The sequence below is a fragment of the Ovis canadensis genome, chromosome 3 (assembly GCF_042477335.2).
Source record: "Ovis canadensis isolate MfBH-ARS-UI-01 breed Bighorn chromosome 3, ARS-UI_OviCan_v2, whole genome shotgun sequence".
NCBI lineage: Eukaryota > Metazoa > Chordata > Mammalia > Artiodactyla > Bovidae > Ovis > Ovis canadensis.
This window is the reverse complement of record NC_091247.1, coordinates 87707059-87729633: the sequence shown is the minus strand read 5'-3', so window position 1 is coordinate 87729633 and position 22575 is coordinate 87707059. Positions and strand designations below refer to the sequence as shown.

The 22575-nt window shown below is 43.0% G+C and overlaps 1 protein-coding gene across 2 annotated transcripts in view; it reads left to right on the top strand.

The window, feature by feature from the left end:
- CRIM1 (cysteine rich transmembrane BMP regulator 1) overlaps nucleotides 1–22575 on the top strand; it is a 210430-nt gene that overhangs the window by 113420 nt on the left and 74435 nt on the right. For both annotated transcript variants that reach the window (XM_069583565.1, XM_069583566.1), the window contains exons 5-7: nucleotides 3884–4005; nucleotides 14349–14531; nucleotides 17828–18025. In XM_069583565.1, coding sequence (XP_069439666.1) covers nucleotides 3884–4005; nucleotides 14349–14531; nucleotides 17828–18025 — 503 coding nt within the window. The remainder of the gene's footprint in view (nucleotides 1–3883; nucleotides 4006–14348; nucleotides 14532–17827; nucleotides 18026–22575) is intronic.

Genomic DNA, 22575 nt, shown 5'->3' with positions numbered 1-22575 from the left:
TTCTAAGTTTAGGTAGTGGTAATGGTAGCCCAACCCTGCGAATATAAATACCATCGAACTGTATACTCAACAGGGGTGGATTTTATAGTATGTGAATTGTGTCCCAATAAAGCTGTTGTTTTATTGGTTTTCTTTAAAAAGCCCTTAGCACTTCTGCTCCAGGTGTCCTAAGAGAAGTGTGGTGTTTAGGGTTTCAGAGAGGAGTTATCATCTAAAGTAATCTAGAAAGACAGATGGTACCTAGACAGACAGCGGGAGATGAAGGCTAGATAAAGAATGTTCAGCAGGGAGTAGAGCAGTAGGCAGTGCAGAGACAGCAGAGGGAGGGCTTGTTTGGAGAAGGTGGCTAGCATCAAGAGAATGAAGAGAAGTGCTGTATTTGAATAAAGATACGCGGAGGACGTGAGAGTGTTGAATGCTAGGCTGACAAGTTTATCAGTTAAATGAAGAGTAACTGAAGGCTTTTGACTATAGAAGTACAGGAACTGAACCCGTAGGTCGAGTGTGGCATGAACTGGGAGAAGGAGAGACCTAGGTGAGGGGAGACCAGGTCGGAACCTGGAAATTGGGGGATGGAAGGTTTTAGAGGTGAGGAGTAAGTGTGGACATCAGTTTACTTGTAGGTTAGTCTGTTTGCTCAGCCACTAACCCACATGTTCTCCCATTCCATTGCTTGTTCTTTATCCATGCTTTGGAGTAAAGGGTAAGAGGGAGATTGGGAGGAGGGACCAGAAAAAGAATAAGGATGAAGAGAAATGGTGATAAGGGCAAGACTCTGCTTGCATGCTTCAGCTGCTCTGTAATTTAGCATTTCCTCCTCATGACTCACTATAAATAACAGGATAGGAAACCTTATTTGATTTCAGATCAGTTGACAAGGCTGCCTGCCTCACTATTCCCATCTGTGGAAGGGAAGACTCCCCACCTCCAGTATAGGTAAACCAGAGAATCTAGAGTAATCTTACTAGAGAATTTTGATCAAGCTGCCTTGAACTCAACATTACTTATAATGTAATAGATTTCTTTGGAATAAAGGTTCCTGATCGGCCCTCATTTGTTACCTGAGACAGTACAGACTTTATCCATCAAAAGAGAACTCACATGAGCTGTATTTTGTTGAACTGTGTGAAACTGCCGTTTGACTATTTTTGATCTGCAAAGAAGGCAGTTTTGTAAAGCCTCAACCTAATAGATACTTGCTCAGTAGATATCCGATGTGAGCCCAGATTTTCCCCTGTTGGTTTCCTTCATAGGTTCCTTCCTTTTTAAGGTGCTAGTGGTCTTGAACACCTGCTAGTTGCCGGTTCTGAGGAGTCAAAGGTGGCAGTAGCCACGGAGGGCTTGCCCACGGGCTGGTCAAGAAGGGGAAGGAAGCAGGAGCAAGCCGTCCAGCCAAAGCCAGGGCATCGGAATCCTCGGCGCTGTATTGTGCAGTCCTTCTGGGTTTGGAAATGAAAATTCAGCCTCAAGAGTTTTCCTTTCCTCAGTGGGTTACTAGATCTGCAGCGTGCCAGAGACGACCCGTATGGGTCTCTGGAAAAACGAGAGAGGTATTTTAGAAAGTGGGAAACAGGTTAAATGTCAACATGGGGGAAGCAGGTTTCCCTGGTGGCTCTGTGGTGAAGAACCCGCACGCGGTGCAGGAAACACGGATTCAGTCCCTGGGTGGGGATGACCCCCTGGAGCAGGAAACGGCAGTCCACTCCAGTATTCTCATCTGGGAAACTCCACGGAGAGGAGCCTGGCGGGCGACAGTCCATGGATCACAAAAGAGGCAGATAAGACTTAGCGACTAAACAACAACAAAGCGGGGGGAATAGACTTAAGGCGAACTTGGTTATGCTTTTCAAGTTGGTGTGATTTCTGACAGCCTAGCACAAAGCCTGGCACACAAGCGCACACGCGTGTTCAGTAAAGATCTCTGAAAGGTCAAAAGACATCAGATGAGGTATTTATTGCTCGGTCGTGTGCTCGCTGGTGTTTAACTTAGAGTGATTTCCTAGAACCCAACAGTGGGAGAGGAGATAGCCAATCCCCAAAGATGTGGAAGGCTGGCCAGCTGTTCTTGTAGGATGCTTTCATCGGCATTACATCCAGATACTGGGATCAGGGCGGGGCCTCTCAATGCTCTTTCCCCATTAGTCTGTGAACTCTGAAAAGTTAAAGTTGTACAGAGCCTCAAGTGCAGTAAATGTAAAGGATACATTGTTACTATAATGTCACAGGAATATGATCATCTGTTTAAAACTGCAGTGGCCACACACATAAAAATGAGAGACCATCCCATAACCTTTCCAGGGACTAAAAGCTCAGTTCACGTTTACTCAGCCGTGGAAGGTGACTGTCCTGTAGGAATACAGATTATGAATCAAGAGCTCCTCGCTCTGCTCACACCAAACAGCCAAACATCTATTCTAAATCACAGTCAGAAATACTACTGCAGCAAAACCTTAATTACCTAACGACCTCAACTTCACCATAAAGCAAATATAGCCATTTCCCCACAAGGAAGGGGCCTCAGAGGGGTCACTCACACCTGTCCAGTGGCTTTAACATCTTTGGTGAAGATATTATCTGAATTCATTTCTATTTTAGTTCTACGCTTAACTAAATTGTCATTAAGTCTCTGGGTCTGATTATGGAAGTACTTGTGGAAGACAGACATTTTATTTTAGAAAAGATCTGAAGAAAAATAAGAGCACAAAACAATCAAATAAGAAGAGAGAAAAAACAGAATTAATGAATTGAGGTGTTAATAGTTCTTCCCTCCTGGGAATGTTACCCTCCCTGAATCTTGACCTCTCTGGTACATAAATACCCACATGCTTCCGGCAAGGATGTCTCCTTTTAAGAGGCCTTCCCTTCACTCCAGTCGACCTGGGAACTCCCTTAGTCATCCTCTCCACCTCTGACCCACACTTCCATTGCCAGGGGAGTCCCGGGCAGAGCCTGGCTGCTCCTCCCTTGTGTTACATTTACATCCTGACGCCCTGCTGCACTGGGCTTCTCATTTCCTGCCTCCGATTTCATTCTGACACATCAGCATCGGGCAGTTGACAACATCTTTTTCTCTTCTCTTTTTTATTTTAAACCTGCCTCTTATTTTCCTGCAGTCAAGCAAGTTTTTCAGGAGAATTGAAGTTAAGGGCGAGAGCCAACAGAGGTAGTTTGCATTCAGAAGAATGTACACATGCAGCTTAGAAAACCTAAAACACTAAAACTCTCAGCATCCAGATAGCTGTCACAAAATCCATTTGCTACAGCTTATACCCTTTATTTGTAAAAAGCTCCTTGGTCTTTAATCATAATCTATATTTTTTACTATATAATTATAAATTAATATAGCTCCAGAGGAGGGTGCTACTAGGCACAATCACACTGATTTAAAAAAAAAAAAAGCTGAAAAACTAATGACCTATTAGTTGAAAGAATCGAGTCAGAAACATTGCTGAGAAACACCTAAAGGTCAACAGCAGCAAAGCAGCATCATAGACTCATTAGAAAATGCAGGAGCACCGTTCTGTGTCAGCCTGTCCAAGCATCACTGATGTCTGGAGAGACAGGCTAATGTATGTCATCAAGAAAGTGTCTGTTATGCTCAATACCAGTCTGGTTAAGTAAGAAATGAAGTAATGCATTTTAGGAATTTTTCTGTCCAAATGGTTAATGTTAAATTTCTGGGCGTATACTAAGGAGATGAGCCTTAGTTATTTGGAATGCCGATTATGTTAGGACCCACTCCCCGTTCCCCCGGTGACACCAGATACACAGGACAGTGTCATGGAGAGGGGTGAAGAGTGTGCCGGCCACTTTGTTTGTGGTCTCCCAACTTCTGTGTTGTTGTTTATTCACGGGGTTTTCCTTCCCTTTTCTCTGGTTTCAGATGCGAGTGTCTCTCTGGCTTATGTGGTTTCCCCGTGTGTGAGGTGGGATCCACTCCCCGCATAGTCTCTCGTGGAGATGGGACACCTGGAAAGTGCTGTGATGTCTTTGAATGTGTTAATGGTACGTGGGGTTTCTCTTGTTCTCAGCGAGCATACATTTGTGCAGGAGGAGGAGGAGGGAGGGTTCAATCTAGCCGCTTCTATCTTTTTAAAAGGCAGACAACATGCTCAGGGAGTTGATGAAACTCAGGATAGCTGCTTAAGACCCCACCACGCGGTAGGGAAAGTTAGGAAGGGAAGCCTCATTCCATCTTGTAGAGAAGGCATTTTTGAAAAGGTCATCGCAGACTACACGTGGCCGTCACCTTCTGCTGTGTGTCAGTAGTTGAGAAATTCTGGGATTGCAGGAAAAGGACCACAGAAAATGTGGCTGTGTTCTTCCAGTTGGAAGACCTCATCCCGCTACTCCTGGAGGTAGTCTGTGTAACTAAGGCCACGCTGTGGCATTAGGCCACGGAGTGACCACAGTTTGAAAAGAGAAAGGACCGTGTTCCTCTGGTTCATCCTTTTTCTGCTTAGAGGAAACACTTCTGGCCAGCCGCTAGTCAGTAGTATTGTCCTCATTAAAGCCGGAAACTTGTGGGCCGAAAAAGCCATTCTTCAGCCCCAGGATTCCTTCACAAAAAATCCACCTCTCTCCCTCTCACCTTTCAGCAGAGGGTTTGGTGTGTGACGACCTGGTGTTTATTGAATTTAGATGCTAGAAGGGAGGAGAGCCTAAATCACGCTCCTCCATCAGAATTTTCGGAAAAGCAAAGAATAAACTCAAGCAAGTGAACTCTCAGTGATTTTTAGAAAGCATTATTTAGTCAGTACTTAGACACACAAGGAAAATGACTTTGAATGTGGACAAATACAACAAAATTATACAGATAGAAGCGTCCATGTTAACTGCTGCCTGTAAGAAATCAGGGTTCAGAAGATTTTCTGCCCTTCTCCCAAGCTGCCCCTCCCCCACAAGAAAGGGTTGTATGAAAAGTCCAGGCTTGTTTCACTGAGTCCTGTAGTTTTTAGGCCAGAGGCTACATGTTTTGGTTTTTTTCCCACTTTAAAGAAGCACTGGTGGTATGACTTTGTGGTTAAAAGAGAACACAGACTGGAACTGAATGGCTTCAGTTTGAAAATCAGTTCCTCCACTTAGTAGCTGTATAGCCTCAGTTGCCACATCTGTCAAATGGAGAGAATAACAGTTAAGTGAAGTCAGGTTTTGTGTGTGAAGCACTAGAAATTGTGCTTCAAGAGCAAACAGTCTCTATGATTCTGTGTGCCTCCTTCCTGTTCACTGTCCTGGACACAGCAGGACGTTGCTTCTTGACTTCAAGCACATGGGGGAGGTACAGGGCAGGCTCCACGCACATAGACTCTTCTTGGTACTTCTCCCCACCTGCTTTATCATCCAGCTGGTAGTAATGTCTTCACCACCAGCAAATGGCCAAGCCTCTGATACTTCCTGCTGAAGCGAATTGACTGCAAGTGATATTCTGTGAATATTTAACTCGTACCATTGGGACCGAAATAGTTGGTCTTTGTCCTGGGCTCCCAGCATCTCAGATGTGCTTCCTTCTAGTACTCACCCCTCTCCGTGTTTCTCTCTCACCCTAGAATCTGAACTGCCAGAAAACAGGGAACCTGTCCTTGTATCTGTGACATGAGCACATCGCCTGTTTCTCGTGGGGCACCTGGGTTCTGACGCGTGGCTGGTTGAGCAAGCAAGTGATCTGATTCATATCGCCTTAGTTCCCTCTAGAGTGGCTGTTAATTGTCAGCCCATAGAGGAGTTACTTTGTGAGAATCCACTATCTTTTACTGCCCCACACTTTAATCTGAAGTCTCTTATACCCTGGAAATAACACCTCTAGTAATACAACTTGCTGTTGTATCCGCTGGGTGAGAAAGTGGAGTATCTTTCTTCTTTCTTTGCTTCTTAATTATAGAAACCCAAGTGTCAGGCCTTCTCATCAGGACATTCACTTTACATCTCACCCCAATGTGATGCAGTTTGGGCAGCTGATTACTGCCCCTATTTGACCTCAGTTCAGTTCAGTTCAGTTCATTTCAGTCGCTCAGTCGTGTCCGACTCTTTGCGACCCCATGAATCGCAGCACGCCAGGCCTCCCTGTCCATCACCAACTCCCAGAGTTCACTCAGACTCACGTCCATCGAGTCAGTGATGCCATCCAGCCATCTCATCCTCTGTCATCCCCTTCTCCTCCTGGCCCCAGTCCCTCCCAGCGTCAGGGTCTTTTCCAATGAGTCAACTCTTCGCATGAGGTGGCCAAAGTATTGGAGTTTCAGCCTCAGCATCAGTCCTTCCAATGAACACCCAGGATTGATCTCCTTTAGGATGGACTGGTTGACCTCAGTGGCCTTGGATAAATCTCCAGGGTCTGCTCCCATTTATAGAGCCCTGACTTCAGGAACTGCAGTCCATAGGGTCGCTAAGAGTCAGACACGACTGAGCGACTTCACTTTCACTTTTCACTTTCATGCATTGGAGAAGGAAATGGCAACCCACTCCAGAGTTCTTGCCTGGAGAATCCCAGGGATGGAGGAGCCTGGTGGGCTGCCGTCTATGGGGTCGCACAGAGTTGGACACGACTGAAGTGACTTAGCAGCAGCAGCAGCAGCAGACTTCAGGAGCAGGCCTTCTACTGTGAGAAAATGTTGAGACAACAAAGCAGTAACAGGATTTCTGGTGTTTGCCTCTTTCTTGCCACCATAAGTTAGTTGGGTAATCTTTGCTTTACTTCTTGTCCTGCTATAGCTTGTCTGTTACTGCATTAGTCATTAATTGTAGGTGAGACTAGAAACTACAATACTCTGAAGATTTAAAATTCCATAGGATAGTATTTATGGAATTCTATCTCAGAGTCTGTATTTCACTTTTTTGGCATACATACACACATAGAAGGTATTACCTGTCAAAAATCAGTATCATTGCCCGGAAGAGCAGGGGTCTATTTTATGTATACATATTTTTAAAGCCTTATATGTATATATATAAAGCCTTACTTATCCACAAAGGATTTGAGGCAATTTTACACTAAGAGCAGACACAGTAAAATAGTAGTAAAATATTAATGAGAAAAGAGAGTCAGACTGTAGAGTTGTATGTAAAAGTTGAAAAGCGAAAAGGAAATGCCCACAGGTGTGCAGGCCATAGCATCTGTCTATGTAATTGCTGGAGTTAAATGTCAGGTTAGGCCCCCGGCGTCCTGGCCAGCAAAGTGGAAAGGGAGATAGAATCGGACCCACAATTCTTATTTTTAGAGACAAGAAACCTGCCAGACAGGGCAGCATTCTCCTCGTGTGGAAACTTTTGAAAAGAGAGCACTGGATGACGCAGTAAATTGTGTCCTCAGTTGCTTTACTCCCAATTTCCTCTGGCTGCTTTTCCCAATAAAAAGTAGAAGCAAAATATTAAAATACACCTCCATGAAGGCAGTTTTCAGGGGTGAGTTGAACACCCATCTGGAACCTGAATGCCTGAAGATCTGTTTCTTGATTTTGAGAATGCTGCCCAACCCCTTAGCCCCCACCACCACTGTTCCCCCTCTGCCCATAGGAAGGTATTGGAGTAGATCTGGGAACCCCAATTCAGGAGACAGTGGGCTGCTGTCTAACCCCATGTGAAGAAACGGAGCTTACCTGCCAGCACTCAGTTCCCTAGCTGCCATCCAGGTGATCCATATGCTTGCATTATTTTTGTTTTTTTTAAGATAAGCATTATAGTGAAAACAGAAGATTAAAAAGAGAGAATTTAAGAACTCCCGAGTTTTGAAAACATTGGCCTAGATGAATGGATGGAAAGAACATTCTCCATAAATGTTACTCCTCTTTTCTGTTGGGTTTGGTTCTGTATGGGGGGGAGGATGGCTGAATTGCCCATCAGATGGTGGCAGTCTGTAACTGAGGGCTGAAAGGAGGACCAGCACGGTAGTAGCTGAATGAGAACCCTGTTGTTTAGAGAGACCTAATGAGCAGGTGGTGAGCTTGTGCTCCTTTTGTGTGAACTTGTGAGACATCAGTATCATCACCTGGAAGGATGACCTCCACAACAGTGTTGAATAATGCCACATCTTCTTCGGGAAATGGTTCTGTGTCTGCTCTGGCCCAAAAACATGTTTTTTCATCCGTCACTGGGGGTTGAGTGACAGCCTCTACTTTAGATGGACGTGTGTCCTCTTCCATTTGGTAGTAGTACATCTTACTGGCTTACACTGGCCCAGTTCACTTGTTTCTAGAGGCATTTGAGTTTGAATAGGGCAGTCATCCATGCTCAGAGTATGGAAGCGATCATTTGGTTGCTTAGATATGATCAGGTCTCCAACATACAAAAATGCACAGAAATCCAAACTGGAACACCATGGTTTGAGTGTCATAGCCATTTGAGTGTTGTGGCCACTGACTCTTCCAGCATCAGACACTAACATGTAAAATCAATCAGTCACAGAAGAGCCAGACCCAAAGTCAGCTTCTCCTTGTGTAAAATTTGGGCCTAGAAAACTCAAACCTTGGGTTTCCCTTGTGGTCCAGTGGCTAAGAATCTGCCTGCTGATACAGGGGACATGGATTCAAACCCTGCTCCAGGAAGATTCCACCTGCCTTGGAGCCACTAAGCCTGTGTGCCACAGCTACTGAGCCTGTGCTCTAGAGCCAGGAGCCACACCTACTGAAGCCCGAGCGCCCAGAGCCTTTGCTCCGCAGTTAGAGAAGCCACCTCAGTGAGAAGCCTGACCGCTGCAATTAGAGAGGAACCCCCCACTTGCTGCAACTAGAGAAAGCCAGTGCACAGCAGTCCAGACCCACCACAGCCAAAATAAATACATAAGTAAATCTTTAAGAAAAGAACAGACTCAGACCTTCGCTTTGTTAATAAAAAAGTTAGTATGGAAACGTCTGTTGAGAACCCATTGCATAGCAGTGATACTCAATAATGTCTCTAGGGATGCAAGGTCTCCTACAGTAATGGAGAGGATATGGCACTTTGAAAGGAATATTCCATGCAGTATGCATTTATTGAGCATCCATTGTGTTCTGTGGGCCTTACCAACCTAATTTTGCATAAGAGTGACACACTGTTCTGCAGCCCTATTTTGTAAGCACTGTTCCCCTTCTCTTATCCTGAAGTATCCTTTATCCAGTATGCTCCAGCACACACGCCCGGCTTCCCCCACACAGAAAAGGTGGTTTCTTCCTTCACGTATCTAGAAGCTCATCTACCCTGCCTTTGTGATTCCATCAGTTTGTTGTTGGTTTATGGAGAAATTTTCAGACATTTCTCATTTGTCATGCAGTTATCTCTGTTTTTTTAACTTAAGTCTGCCCACTTTGTTCCTGTACCACTCACCCCCAGAAAAAGGAGACCAGAGGCAAGACATCAGCCATTTTTCACTGAGATATGAAAGAGAAAAAGCAACAGAAGGATACTTATTTGGACTTTTCCCCTCCATTTTCACATTTGATGTGAAGTTCTACATTTTAGTCTTTTCCTTTGCTAAAATTATATATCTATCACCATCTGCCAATCAGCATGATTTGGCCAGGCAATAGAACTTACTAGCAATCTATACTATAAAATTCTTTTTCAGGAGTTCTGGAATGTATTACAAAGAGCGAAGAGAAGATTCCAGAACTGAGAAACATAAAATTTAATTGGGAAGACACAAAAAACATGCAGAAATCTTTAAAAAGACATTTTGTGCATCTCAGTGCATATGTACTTTTATGCATTGAGAAGTGCAAGTTGCATAATAAGTTATTCTGTTTGTAATATTATTCTTCTCTCCGTCCACGGAAAATGTCCTCTTACAGAGGTAGTGGTACCCTGCCTATGGTTCTGAAATTCATCTCTGTCCCCAGCAGGTGAAGAAGTAATTGGTCATTGCTCCTCAAAGAATACTGCCAGCCATTTTTATCGTGCACTTTTCTGAAGAGCTTCTCTAAATTTGTCTCAGCATCAAACAGGGATTTCATTATATCATGGGGTTTTTTTTTGTTTTTTTGTTTTTAATCCTAAAGAATCAATTGTGTTTTCAAGGCTGTGTTTTCTGGGACTCACCATCTCTCTCAGTTCCACTCCCATGCTCTCTGCCTATGCTAGTGAACCGTAGCTGCCCTAGCCGCCTTGTCAGTCTCGTCTCCTCCTACTCAAGCTTCTGCACAACCCGCCATAAAAGCGAGTTCATCTGGAGCCACTTTGTTCATAACCACAGCCTTTCCTCCTCACTTCTTCAAATCTCGCACCAAGATTTGTGGCTTCACCCAGATGGTCGTTGTGGTTGATGAAGGCAGATAGGTAATTAATACTGATTGGTTTCTTAAAAAATGTTCTTCAATTTGAACAGAAGCTCAGCATTTTGATAGAAGACAGTATTTTGCCTCCTTCCACAGCATGCAGATTTGATTGGCGAAAAGTGCTTTATTTCCTGCACTTTCGAACTTGGGGCTTAACTGCCCAGTTCCTTCCAATCCCAGCTCAGTTTAGTGTGTTAGGTAAAAGCATATAGACTTCTGAGCTGTAATAAGATGATTCTTTCTGACATGAGTTTTCTTGCCGGGGGGGGGGGGGGGGGGGAAATCGTATATCCAGCCAATACTAGGGAAAAGGTTCAGACACGCACATTTACTGCCTTTGTGAAAATACATGCACACAGATCATCTCACACTAATGATGTGACTTTAGGCAAGCTTCCTCATCGCTGTAAATTTCATTTTCCTCATTGAAGAAGTAGATGTTAATACTTGTTCTCTATTCTCAACAGCATTGTTATAAAGTCAAATTAGAAAACACTAGTTTGTCTAAGTACAAAACAAATGTAAATATACTCAAAATGCAGTGGAAATCTCACGTATTTCGAACATGCAAGGTAACGTATGGAGAAATGATGTTAGGACAGAGAAGCCCATGGCTTATGTATGTCATAATCCAGTTTTTCCTACCTTGTTAAATAGGTTGCATTAGCTCAGGAGAACTTTTTTTTTTTAACCTTGGAATTACTTTTATTTTCCCAGCTTTACAGAGACACATACCATGCAGTTCACTGAGTGAAGTTGCACAATTCCATGATTTTTAATGTATTCACAAAGTTGCGTGATTGTCATCACAATTTTAGAACATTGTCATCAATCCCCCCAGAATTCCCAAGCTCTTTAAGTCACCCCCTATGTCCCCCAGACTTTCCAGCACTCAGTTCAGTTGCTCAGTCGTGTCCGACTCTTTGCGACCCCATGGAATCGCAGCACACCAGGCCTCCCTGTCCACACCAACTCCGAGATTCACATCCATCGAGTCAGTGATGCCATACAGCCATCTCATCCTCTGTCATCCCCTTCTCCTCCTGCCCCCAATCCCTCCCAGCATCAGAGTCTTTTCCAGTGAGTCAACTTTTCGCATGAGGTGGCCAAAGTACTGGAGTTTCAGCTTTAGCATCATTGCTTCCAAAGAACACCCAGGACTGATATCCTTTAGGATGGACTGGTTGGATCTCCTTGCAGTCCAAGGGGCTCTCAAGAGTCTTCTCCAACACCACAGTTCAAAAGCATCAATTTTTCGGCGCTCGGAAACCACTAATCTACTTTCTGTCTCTGTAGATGTGCCTGTCATGGGCTTTTAACATAAGTACAATCCTATACAATATCTGGTATATTTTGACTGGCTTCTTTTGCTTAGCGTAATGTTCCCCAGGATCGTTTATATTGTAGTATATATCAGAACTTCATTCCTTTTTATGGCCAAGCAATATTCCATTAGTGGGTATGCCCCATTTTGTGTCTCGTACGTCAGTTGGTTGATGTTTAGACTTTTTCTGTTTTTTGGCTACTGTGAATAACATTGCTGTAAACATTTGTGTACAATGTTTTATGTGGGTAGATGTTTCCATTTCTCCTGGATGTGCATCTAAGAGTAGAAGTGCTGGATCCTCGGGTAATTCTGTTTCATATTTTGAGCAACTGCCAAACAGTTTTTTCAAGACAACTGCAATCGCCAAGATGTATGAGAGTTTCCACTTCTCCACATCCTCATCAGCATTTGTTACTATCTATATCTTTTTCATCTTAGCCATCCTAGGATATGAATATTGGCTTTGATTTGTATTCCCTTAATAAGTAATGATGTTAAGCATCTTTTCAGTGCTTATTGGTCATTTCTGTATCTTATTTGGATAAATTTCTGTTCAAATATTTGCTCCTTTTTCAGTTGGGTTATTTTCACTGTTCTCTCTGGGTACAAGTTCGTGCATATGTCAAATGTCAGATTGCACTCTTGTTAAAGGTCACTAAATATGAGAGTCTATTTCTAAACTCTTAATCAGTTCCATTGAACTGTGTATTTGTCCTGACGTCAGGCACTACATTGCCTTGATACTGTGGCATTGTAGTGCGTCTTAAAATCAGAAAGTGCAAGTCCTCTAGTTTTGTTCTCCTTTTCAAGTTGGTCTTGGCAATTCTGGGTTCCTTGAATTTCTTACTGATTTTAGGATTCACTTGTCAGTTTTTACAAAAGAAAAAACTAGAATTTTGATAGAGATTGAATGAATATGTAAACCAATTGGGGAATGTTTTCATCCTGCCAGTATTATCTTTCAGTCCGTGAACATGGAATATATTTTCATCTCCTTAGGGCTTCTATATCTTCTTTGAACAGTGTTTTTTAGTGTTCAGAGTACAAGTTTTGTACTTTATGTTTAGACTTATTATTAAATATTTTATTCTTTTTGATGCTACTGTGAATGGAACTTTTTAACTTTATTTTCAAGTCATTTATTGCTAGTGCGTAGATATACAATTTATTGGAGTTGCAGTTTTACCCTGAAATCTTGCTAAACTTTTTGTTCTAATAGTTTTTTAGTAGATTTCTTCTTTTTAAATTCAAAATCGTGTTGTTGGCAATTAAGAGTTTTCCTGCTTTCTAATATGGGTGCTTTTTATGTCAATTTGTTGCCTAATTACCCTGACTGGAGCCTCCAGTACAAAGTTGAATCAAAGTGGTTAGAGTGGACATCATTGTCTTAATCCTGAGCTAAGGGGAAAAGCATTCAGCTTTCACTATTAAGTATGATGTGCTAACATCATAGATGCTGTTTATCAAGTTGCTGTTTAACACCTCTACTGCTAAGTTGTTGAATGTTTTTTTTCATGAAAGGGTGTTGAATTCTGTCAGATGTTTTCTCTGTGTCTGTTGAGATGATCCTATGGTCTTGTCCTTTATTCTATAGACATTGCATTACATTATAGTCAATTAATTACATTAATTGATTTTTGGATGTTAAACCAACCTTGCATTCTTGGGATAAATCTCACTTGGTATATAATATTTTTTATATGCTGCTGGATTCAGTCTGGTAGTACTTTTTTGAGTATTTTTATGTTTATATTTATAAAAGCTATAGATCTGTAGTTTTCCTTTTCTTCTGATGTCTTTATCTGGAGGGAGTTCTTTTAAGTCAACCAAAATTAGAGTTAAGGAGTGGATTTAGGGGAGAGTATTTTCATGCAGAGAAAAATTTTAAATCATTGATATCATTATCATTCTAAATGCAGGGTTTTGAGTCCTTATCAGAAAACATAGTGTTGAAACACAGTGGGAGGAGTACAGGGTTTTAGTTGAAGAGCTACGGTTTTGGCTTCTGCTGCTGCTGCTAAGTCACTTCAGTCGTGTCCGACCCTGTGCGACCCCATAGACAGCAGCCCACTAGGCTCCTCTGCCCTTGGGATTCTCCAGGCAAGAATACTGGAGTGGGTTGCCATTTCCTTCTCCTATCATTTGCTAAATGTATAACTTTGCACAAATTACCTAGGATTTCCTCACTTCTATACTCAGGATAAGTATTTCTACATCAGACCTTTGTTTTGGGGATGAAGTGAAGTAATGTATGTAGGAAGTGTTTTTTAAAGGCCAAGCACTATTATAATTATAGATTATTAACTAAATAGAAAAAAGAATTTCAGAGAAAACACTGGAGAAACGGAAACATAACCTAAGAGGCCTAAATAAATTTTTTGAGGCAGAACAAAACGTAATGTGGATTCAAGATCGTTTACTTGAGATAGACAGTGATTTAGCAAAACACACATTTTGTTTAACAAAACTAAATGTTTTTAAAGCACATATCAGAAATGTCAGTTTCATGGTCAAATAATTACTTTTATTTGGGGTAAGGAGAAGCCAGTATAGATTTTACTAAGGGGAATTTTGATTCCTTGTTATAATGAGAATAATGATGTATTTTATTTTATTGTACTTTGCATAGCTTTATTGCTTCTGTTGTAAAAAATTATATTGAGTTTAATAAAGTTCCATTAAATTTTAACCTTGTGCAGTATTTTCTAGAGGCTGTTTGAAAAACATGGAAGGACACCACTCAGAAATGACTTTGAATATGCTTTGTTTAACTCCTCTAGAAACAAAGCCAGCCTGCGTGTTCAACAACATGGAGTACAGTGATGGAGACATGTTTCGAATGGACAACTGTCGATTCTGCCGATGCCAAGGGGGTGTTTCCATCTGCTTCACTGCCCAGTGTGGTGAGCTGAGCTGTGAGAGATACTACATGCCCGAGGGGGAGTGCTGCCCTGTGTGTGAAGGTAAGGAAAGCTGCCAGTTAGGGACCAGTAAGAACAGGCTTCCCAGCTGGCTCAGTGGCAAAGACTCTGCCTACCAATACAGGAGACCCAGGAGACATGGGTTCAGTCCCTGGGCTGGGAAGATCCCCTGGAGGAGGGCATGGCAACCCACTCCAGTATTCTTGCCTGGAGAATTCCGTGGACAGAGGAGCCTGGTAGGCTACAGTCCGTGGTGTCAGAGTCAGACATGACTGAGCGACTGAACAACAAAGCATAGACATGGTTTAAAGTGTTAACGTCAAAACTGACGTAATTCAGTCTCACTCAAAAATAGAAAAGAATTCCCCACTTTTGTCACATGTTTTACCTTTTACCTTTTAGGTAATGCCAGGTAGATGATGTGGAAACACTTCACTGCGGGAAATTATCCCCTGGGTGTAGACAGCGGTCGTGTTTCCACAGGTCAACACAAGGTCTCCCGGAGGCACTCTCTGTTCCTCCTCTGCAGTTCCAGCAGTTTCTTGGCAAGTCCTGGGACTCTCCCTTCATTCTGACAGTAGAATTCCACCCACTCTGCTCCCCCCAGAGTGGGTGGAGACAGGAGGACGGGGCAGCCCTAGTGACTGACAGGCCCAACCAGTCTGCTCAGAGAGGACCCGACCCTGCCTCCTTTCTGGTACCCGTGCCCCTCCAGGTGAGAGCAGGGCTCCTTGGCCTTTGCAAATGTGTGCTGGTGACAGTGGGGCCGTGCTGTGGCACCCGGTCAAGGTCCAGACAAGTGTCCAGGGTAGCCCTGGGCAGAAGGATCCCCAGGGTCTGCTTTTTAATTTTTTTTATTCCCCTTTTCCCTCCAAGAAATAATAGGTCCATGTTCCTCCAATAGGCTCGACCCTCCTGTCTCTGCCCTCCAGAAATAACAGACATTTCAGAATGATAACTGAGTATCACATGCTACATCCCGCACATTTTAAGGATAAGGAGAGTCAGAAAAGTAGTCACTTCTCTTGAGTTTCCGGTAAAGCCAGGAACAGTGCCCAACTGTGTCTCTGGTCTAACCACACTACAGTTTCCCCAGAAAGGAGGGACTTGTGAGCATCTCTTCTCTGCCTGGGCCACGGACTTCTAGTCCAGAGTCAGGCATGTCCACCTCATGTCTGACGCTCATGCCACCCTTAACCTCCGCACGTGAAATGAGAGGACAGAATTTCATGTCGTGTCTTATAACTTGCTCTGTTTTCGGAATCCCATTTCTTTTCAGTATCTGAGCTTTATTTACCACAGAATCTGAAGATCTGAAATTGCTTAGATTATACAAACTATTGTACATTCCTAACAGCGAACAATTCTACATTCCTAACAGGGAGGCCCACTCACCTGGTAAAAGTTATTTTTGCTAACATAGGAGAAAGGTGGTTCACTTTTTAGGTGTCATAGGGGATTTAAGAAAGTCACATCAAGCTTTTCAGTTCAGTTCAGTCGCTCAGTCATGTCTGACTCTTCGCAACCCCATGAATCGCAGCACACCAGGCCTCCCTGTCCATCACCAACTCCCGGAGTTCACTCAGATTCACGTCCATCGAGTCCGTGATGCCATCCAGCCATCTCATCCTCTGTTGTCCCCTTCTCCTCCTGCCCCCAATCCCTCCCAGCATCAGAGTCTTTTCCAATGAGTCAACTCTTCGCATGAGGCAGCCAAAGTACTGGAGTTTCAGCTTTAGCATCATTCCTTCCAAAGAAATCCCAGGGTTGATCTCCTTCAGAATGGACTGGTTGGATCTCCTTGCAGTCCAAGGGACTCTCAAGAGTCTTTTCCAACACCACAGTTCAAAAGCATCAATTCTCGGCGCTCAGCCTTCTTCACAGTCCAACTCTCACATCCATACATGACCACAGGAAAAACCATAGCCTTCACTAGACGGACATTAGTCGGCAAAGTAATAACTCTGCTTTTGAATATGCTATCTAGGTTGGTCATAACTTTTCTTCCAAGGAGTAAGCATCTTTTAATTTCATGGCTGCATTCACCATCTGCAGTGATTTTGGAGCCCAAAAAAAAAAAAGTCTGACACTGTTTCCACTGTTTCCCCATCTTTTAACCTTCCCAATTGATTTGTCCCCTCACTACCTCCAGGGTATAATAGTCCCTGAAATTGGTGACACTTGGTGGTATAAAAGCAGAGATGTGAACCTCTGTGTAATAATTATAACAAGTTGTCTGGCCATGGGTCCAGTTATGTCTCACTTCCTGGAATTCAGATCCAGTCTCAAAGTAGAAATGAAGTATGCAGTGTAATATTTTTTTTTATAAATAATTTTTATGAAGTCTTATCTAACTCAGGTTTCTTGGCTGCTTCAGTGGTGGACAGACTGCCTTTCTGAAGCTGTGACTGCACGGCCTTCAGTTCTGGGCTTCTGACTCTTCTTGTAGCTAAACTTTCTTCCTCTTCAAAAGAAAGAGGACCAAACTCACAACTGCCTAGACTTTCTTCCCAGCACAGAAGCACTTGCTTCTCTTGAGGCCAGATTTTATGTGTCTGAAAAAAGAACGTTGAGTGACTTATCTAATTACTTTGATATGTAAGGATATTTGGGGGTTTTGTATTTATGTGCTTATCAACAAACTCAGAAAACTCTTTCACAGTAGCCTTGGTTAACTATGTCCCACAGCCTCAGTTGCTGCTTGACCGCTCAGCTCAGGTGGAGAAAAAGCTGTGTAGGTCCATGGCATTCCCTCCAGGGCAAAGGAGTGTCCTGTATGGTTTAGACAAGGTCTGTCTGCCCTGTCCTCAGGGGCCTGCCTACGCCTCACTGTTATCTCAGGGACCTCCAGGCTCCATGAGATAGACTCCAGTTAGCCCTAGAAATAGCAGGCTCACTGTAAGTTAGACGGGGCGTTATTCTTTCTACTTTACAGGGGGCTGAAATTGAGGTATAATAAACTTGTAAATTGACAACTCAGAAGGCATCCGCAGAACCTAAAATGGATCTGCATTTTTTGTTTTCTCTGATTACCACCCCGCAGCTCTATCCATGCAGTTTTGCACCTTTATGAAACAGTAACACCTGCACACTGGCTTGCATGCCTCAGGTCCCCTGCCCTGTGAGCCGTGTTAGGATGGGTGAACATAAATTCTACGTGATGGCTGCCTTTGCCTGTCCCCCTAGAGACACCTCCTGCAGTCCTGAGCTTCTGCTGAGCGCAGCTAGAAAAGAACTGCTGATGAGGAGAACCTGGGGGAAAAAAAAATTCTCTAGGTGCAGGCAGAAATAACATGTAGAATGCCCTCGGTCTTACTTGAACTCACGTTTTAATTTAGATCCTGTGTATCCTTTGAACAATCCCGCTGGCTGCTATGCCAATGGCCAGATCCACGCCCACGGGGACCGGTGGCGGGAAGATGACTGCACGTTCTGCCAGTGCATCAATGGGGAGCCCCACTGCGTGGCGACGGCCTGTGGACAGAGCTGCATGAACCCTGTCAAAGTGCCTGGGGAGTGCTGCCCCGTATGCGAAGGTAAACCTTGAGGATCCTAGTGAATGTCTCGTGTCAGATCAACTTCCACCAGTGTGTGCTTGCTTGTGTTTTATTTCCTCAGGTGTAATGCCTGCTTCCTGCTGTTAGTTGCAGATGATTTTATGATACAGCCCAGACTAATCCTTTGGAGGAGATGCTGCAGATTTACAGTGACAGCAGTGTGGTCTTTATTTTACCACTGCAGATAATGCTTAGCTGAATACTTTACACTCAAAGAATATATGCATTTGAATTCAGTTCACCACAAGCCTAATTAACATCTAAAGGTCAAAACAGGGAAATGAAATTGGAAATAAGACCCATCCTCAAAGCATAGTTTGTTCAATTTGTAATGCTTCCGTAAGCCCAAGAGTCCTGGCAGCTAGAAGAAAGACCTGGAACCATCAAAGGCAGTTTTCACTGCCCAGAGTCCTCCCTCCGAGTGTCCGTTATTTCTAATATCACGACGGCTGTGGCTGTGCAGTTCCTCTCAGGCTTTCACTTATGTCTTGGTTACCTACATTCATGACCTCTCTTCCTTTTTAGTGAAGAGGCGCCTGAGATATCCTGGAGTCGTCTTTCCATCTCAACCTCTAAGCCCGGCCATTTTCACCATCCTGGGAAGATTCTTTGCACATTTATTCAAGTCAATCTTAATCCCCAGTCCATATCTGTTAATATGAGAGATTGAATATTGCTGATAGACCTGATAGAGAGTGTCCATCACTAAGAAAGACGTTTGCATAGTGAAATGAACTAAAGTGGGTTGGAAATTAATCCTTGTAGAAGATGGATCCTTCTAGAATTTTTAAAAACAGCTGTTAAGGAAATGACCAGTTTTTTCAGAAATTCAGTCAAGTAGACTGAGTCCTCTATGGAGAAGGCTTTTGCTTCTACCTCAATTTTAATCCACTCAGTCTTCAAGAGTTTGCCTGACTAGCTTCATTAACCTCTGAGGGGTTGGAGTTATTAAAGATCTTAAAAGTCATATAAAAATTTAAACTGGAGGATTCTGGTTCTATTGACATCACGAATTCCCTCACCATTACTCTACTTACAATGCAGCTGCCACACTCCAAAACTTTATAGCTTCCAGATGACCAGTTTTATGGAAATCACGCACCACCCCCCTTCCCTCGCAATATACTCCTCCTATCCCCTAAAGAAGCATTTCAGTGCTGGAAAATGGAGTGCACAATAGTATGTATGATGGTGTACGGTCAGCTTTACAAGGAAGGATGCCTTGCTGGTGCAGATTAAAATGGGACTATCTATTCCTAAGAATTAGGGACAATCTGTTGTTGATTTGCAATGTTTAAGTATATATGTATGCATGATAATGAAGAATTTTTTTAATTTTAAAAAGCATAAATATATAATCCAATAAGCACTAACCTTTTATTAGGAGTCTTGAATCATAGATTGAAAATAAGACTTAAAAAAAAACTTGTAAAAAAAATACAGGGCTTCATTTCTAAAAGTAAAGAATGCATATCATTTTGCATTCATCTTATGCAGTCATTAGCAATTCCATCCTGGTGAGCAGAGAAGGGAAGCAGGTGGTGAATAGAAGAAAAAAAGTATATATGAGAAAAGTAATTTATTCTTATGTAGATATTTGGGTAGGAAGAAGATGTTAGTTTGGTCTCTGCAACAGTTGAGTCAGGTTGTAATCTTATCTTCCACTGTTTGAGAAGAGTGACAGTTTGAGCCAGCCATTAATTCCAAAAAATGTACTAACCACCTTCCGTAATCCAGATACCACATTGGACACAAAGATAAATAAAGGACATCTCCTAGTAAACTTCAAAGAAACTGTTTAGGCTGTTTTAAATTAAACCAGGGAAAAAAAAGAAATGTCTCCATTCAGATGCTGTGGGATAAGTGCTTTTTATGTGTACCTGATTCCGTTAAGCCTCACATCACCACTGTGCTGTAGGGCTTGTGATCCCATTTTAGAGATGAGGAAATTAGGTTTTGGAGAGACTTAGGTAAATTCTTCCAAGGTCAGTTGCCAACATGTGGCTGAGCTGGGGTCAGCTGAAGTCCGTCAGATTCAGCTGCATTTGTGTCTATTTTCCTTGCCCCCAGAGGTCATCTCAGTCTCCTCATACCCCTATTTCTGGTTCCCTTATATCTGTCTCCATCTCTGGCTTGTGGCCCTGTGTTGGAGACCTGGAAGTCAGCTGCCTGGGGAGGAAGTCATTTGCAGTTTGACAGCTCCTCCGGGTGTATTCCATGTGACCTCCCGAATCTGAGGGCCTTGGGGGAAGGACGCCTTTGAGACTCAGCCTCGATCTGCTCAGACCTCGCACCGAGGCCGAATCCCCCCAGACCTGGCACCTGTATTCCAAGCTGTTAGGCGCTGCGGCCTCCGTTCCGTCTGTCTGTCTTGTGCCCCTTCACCCGGCCTTTCAGGAGTCTCCATTGTCTAGTTCTTGGAGAACTACTTTGCCTTCCGTTTCTTGTTTTTGTCTTAAAGTCACTTAAGTGCTGAGTTTCATATGAGATTGTGTTTAGTCTTCAGTAACGTTCTGATTCTAAGATGTTTTCAGAAGACCGAAAGATTCTTTTAGTCGTGGTGGTTTCAGTCGCTAAGTCGCGTCCGGCTCTTTGCGACCCCATGGACTGTAGCCCGCCAGGTTCTGTCCTCCACGGCCTCTCAGTTTGCTCGAATTCGTGTCCATTGTGTCAGTGATGCTCTTCTTTTGGTATGGGGATCAAAAAACAGTGCATAGCTTAGGATAATGATTGTAAAAGCTTATTGTTTATGAATAATAGTAAACGTATTTATTGATAATAATAAGCTTACAAAATTATGCAAGGCAAATAAATCTTACTGCTTAGTTTTTAGGATCCAAGAAAGACCCTGAAACTATTTGAAAATATTTTTCTCAGCAGTTATTCAGTAGCATATTTAAATGGAATTTTAAGTGATTTCAGAAGAGCCAAAGGATTAGACAAAATAAGAAGAAAGCAAGGTGGTGTTGTTTAATGAATAATCAGCCAGAATTATTTGGAGGAAAACAGAAACACTGGTGTTTATTCAATTTATACGCAATAAATTTCTCGGCGCGCAATTGCATAACAAGGTTGGCCTTGCCCTTATTAGCTGCAATCCCAAGGTACATAGTCAGGGTCTGAAATTTGATGAAACAGATCCCACACAAGGATTGTAGGTTTAAATTCTCCCTAAATAAATTACTGCATCAACAAATATGGTGTGTGAGCTCCTGTAGGGAGGAAAAAACCTTGTTGTGACTGCTGTTGTTATTAGAGATACATACCTTCCAAATGACATGTGCCTGGTTACTCCTGGAGGACTGGGGATGTGAACTTGGGGGCCCTTAAAGACTATGCTGTTAACTTGACAGCTACCTCAATTCACAAGTACCTGAGTGCTTTTTAAATTGGCACTTAAGTGCTCTCATGATTAAGTCTTAGCAAATTAGTGTCAACAGCCAGTTCAGGTACACAGATAGGCCATCTCATTCCGTAACTGATTGTGTTCTTATGTTTTGTTCTGTTGGCTCTCTGTTTCTCCTCTTATTCATCAATCACATTATTTCTATTTTTTTGGCCCTTGTAAAAAGCCAGAGTGGAAATACACAGAAGAGCATGTAAAGTTTGCAATTTAAGCGTCCATGTGGGAGATACGTCCATATTGTCTTAAAAACAAAAAATGAAGAAGAAGGGCAGCAGAACTGAGTCTTCCTCAGCATCTAGCACCATTTGCATTGTCTTATTGTAGCCCTTAATGAGAGTAGCTACTAGTGTACCTCTTATACACTGACTGTGAGCCAGACCTCAGTGCTTTAAGAGCATCAGCCAATTTGATACTCACAGCTTCCCTCTGACAGGTTCTGCCATCCCAACTTGTGATTGCAGAACCCAAAATTCAAAAGTTGTATGACTTGCCCAAGTTCCTATAGCTTGAATGTTGCAGAGCAGTATCTCTAGAGCCTTGACTGTGGACCCCACTGGAATACAGCCTCTGAGACAGAATGCTTTGCATCCTCTGGGTTGACCAGTACCTGAAAGAGGCTACGTCCCCCATGAGCTAGGATTTTACCATGTGCTTTTGAATCCTTGAAATGGCACCTGGCATGTAAAGTAGGTGCTGAAAAGTAGTTACTTAATGGATGATGAATGAATGAGTGAGGAAAAGACTGGAGTAAGGCAGCAGACCCTGATCTAGGGTTTCCTTAACCAGTGCTGTTAAAGAGGCCAGATGCTGACCTCTGGTGAGCTGACCAAAGAGTAATGTTTAAATGCTTGTGTTTGACAGTGTGCTCTGAGGACAGAAACCAGAGTGCTGTATGAAGTATGTTTGGCACACAGTGGGTCCACATGTCTGCAGGTGGGTTGACCAGTTAGCTCAGATTGGCCACTCACCCTCATGATAAGCACTTAGTTCTCCATTTCCACCCAGGAACAGCCTTCCAAGCCTGGTTTGTAAACTGCAGTTCATCCTCTCTCAGTTCATTCCCTGCAGTCCAGAATCACAGAGTTCAAGTGGGCCTTCTCCAGACCCTCCAAGGCTAATGCTC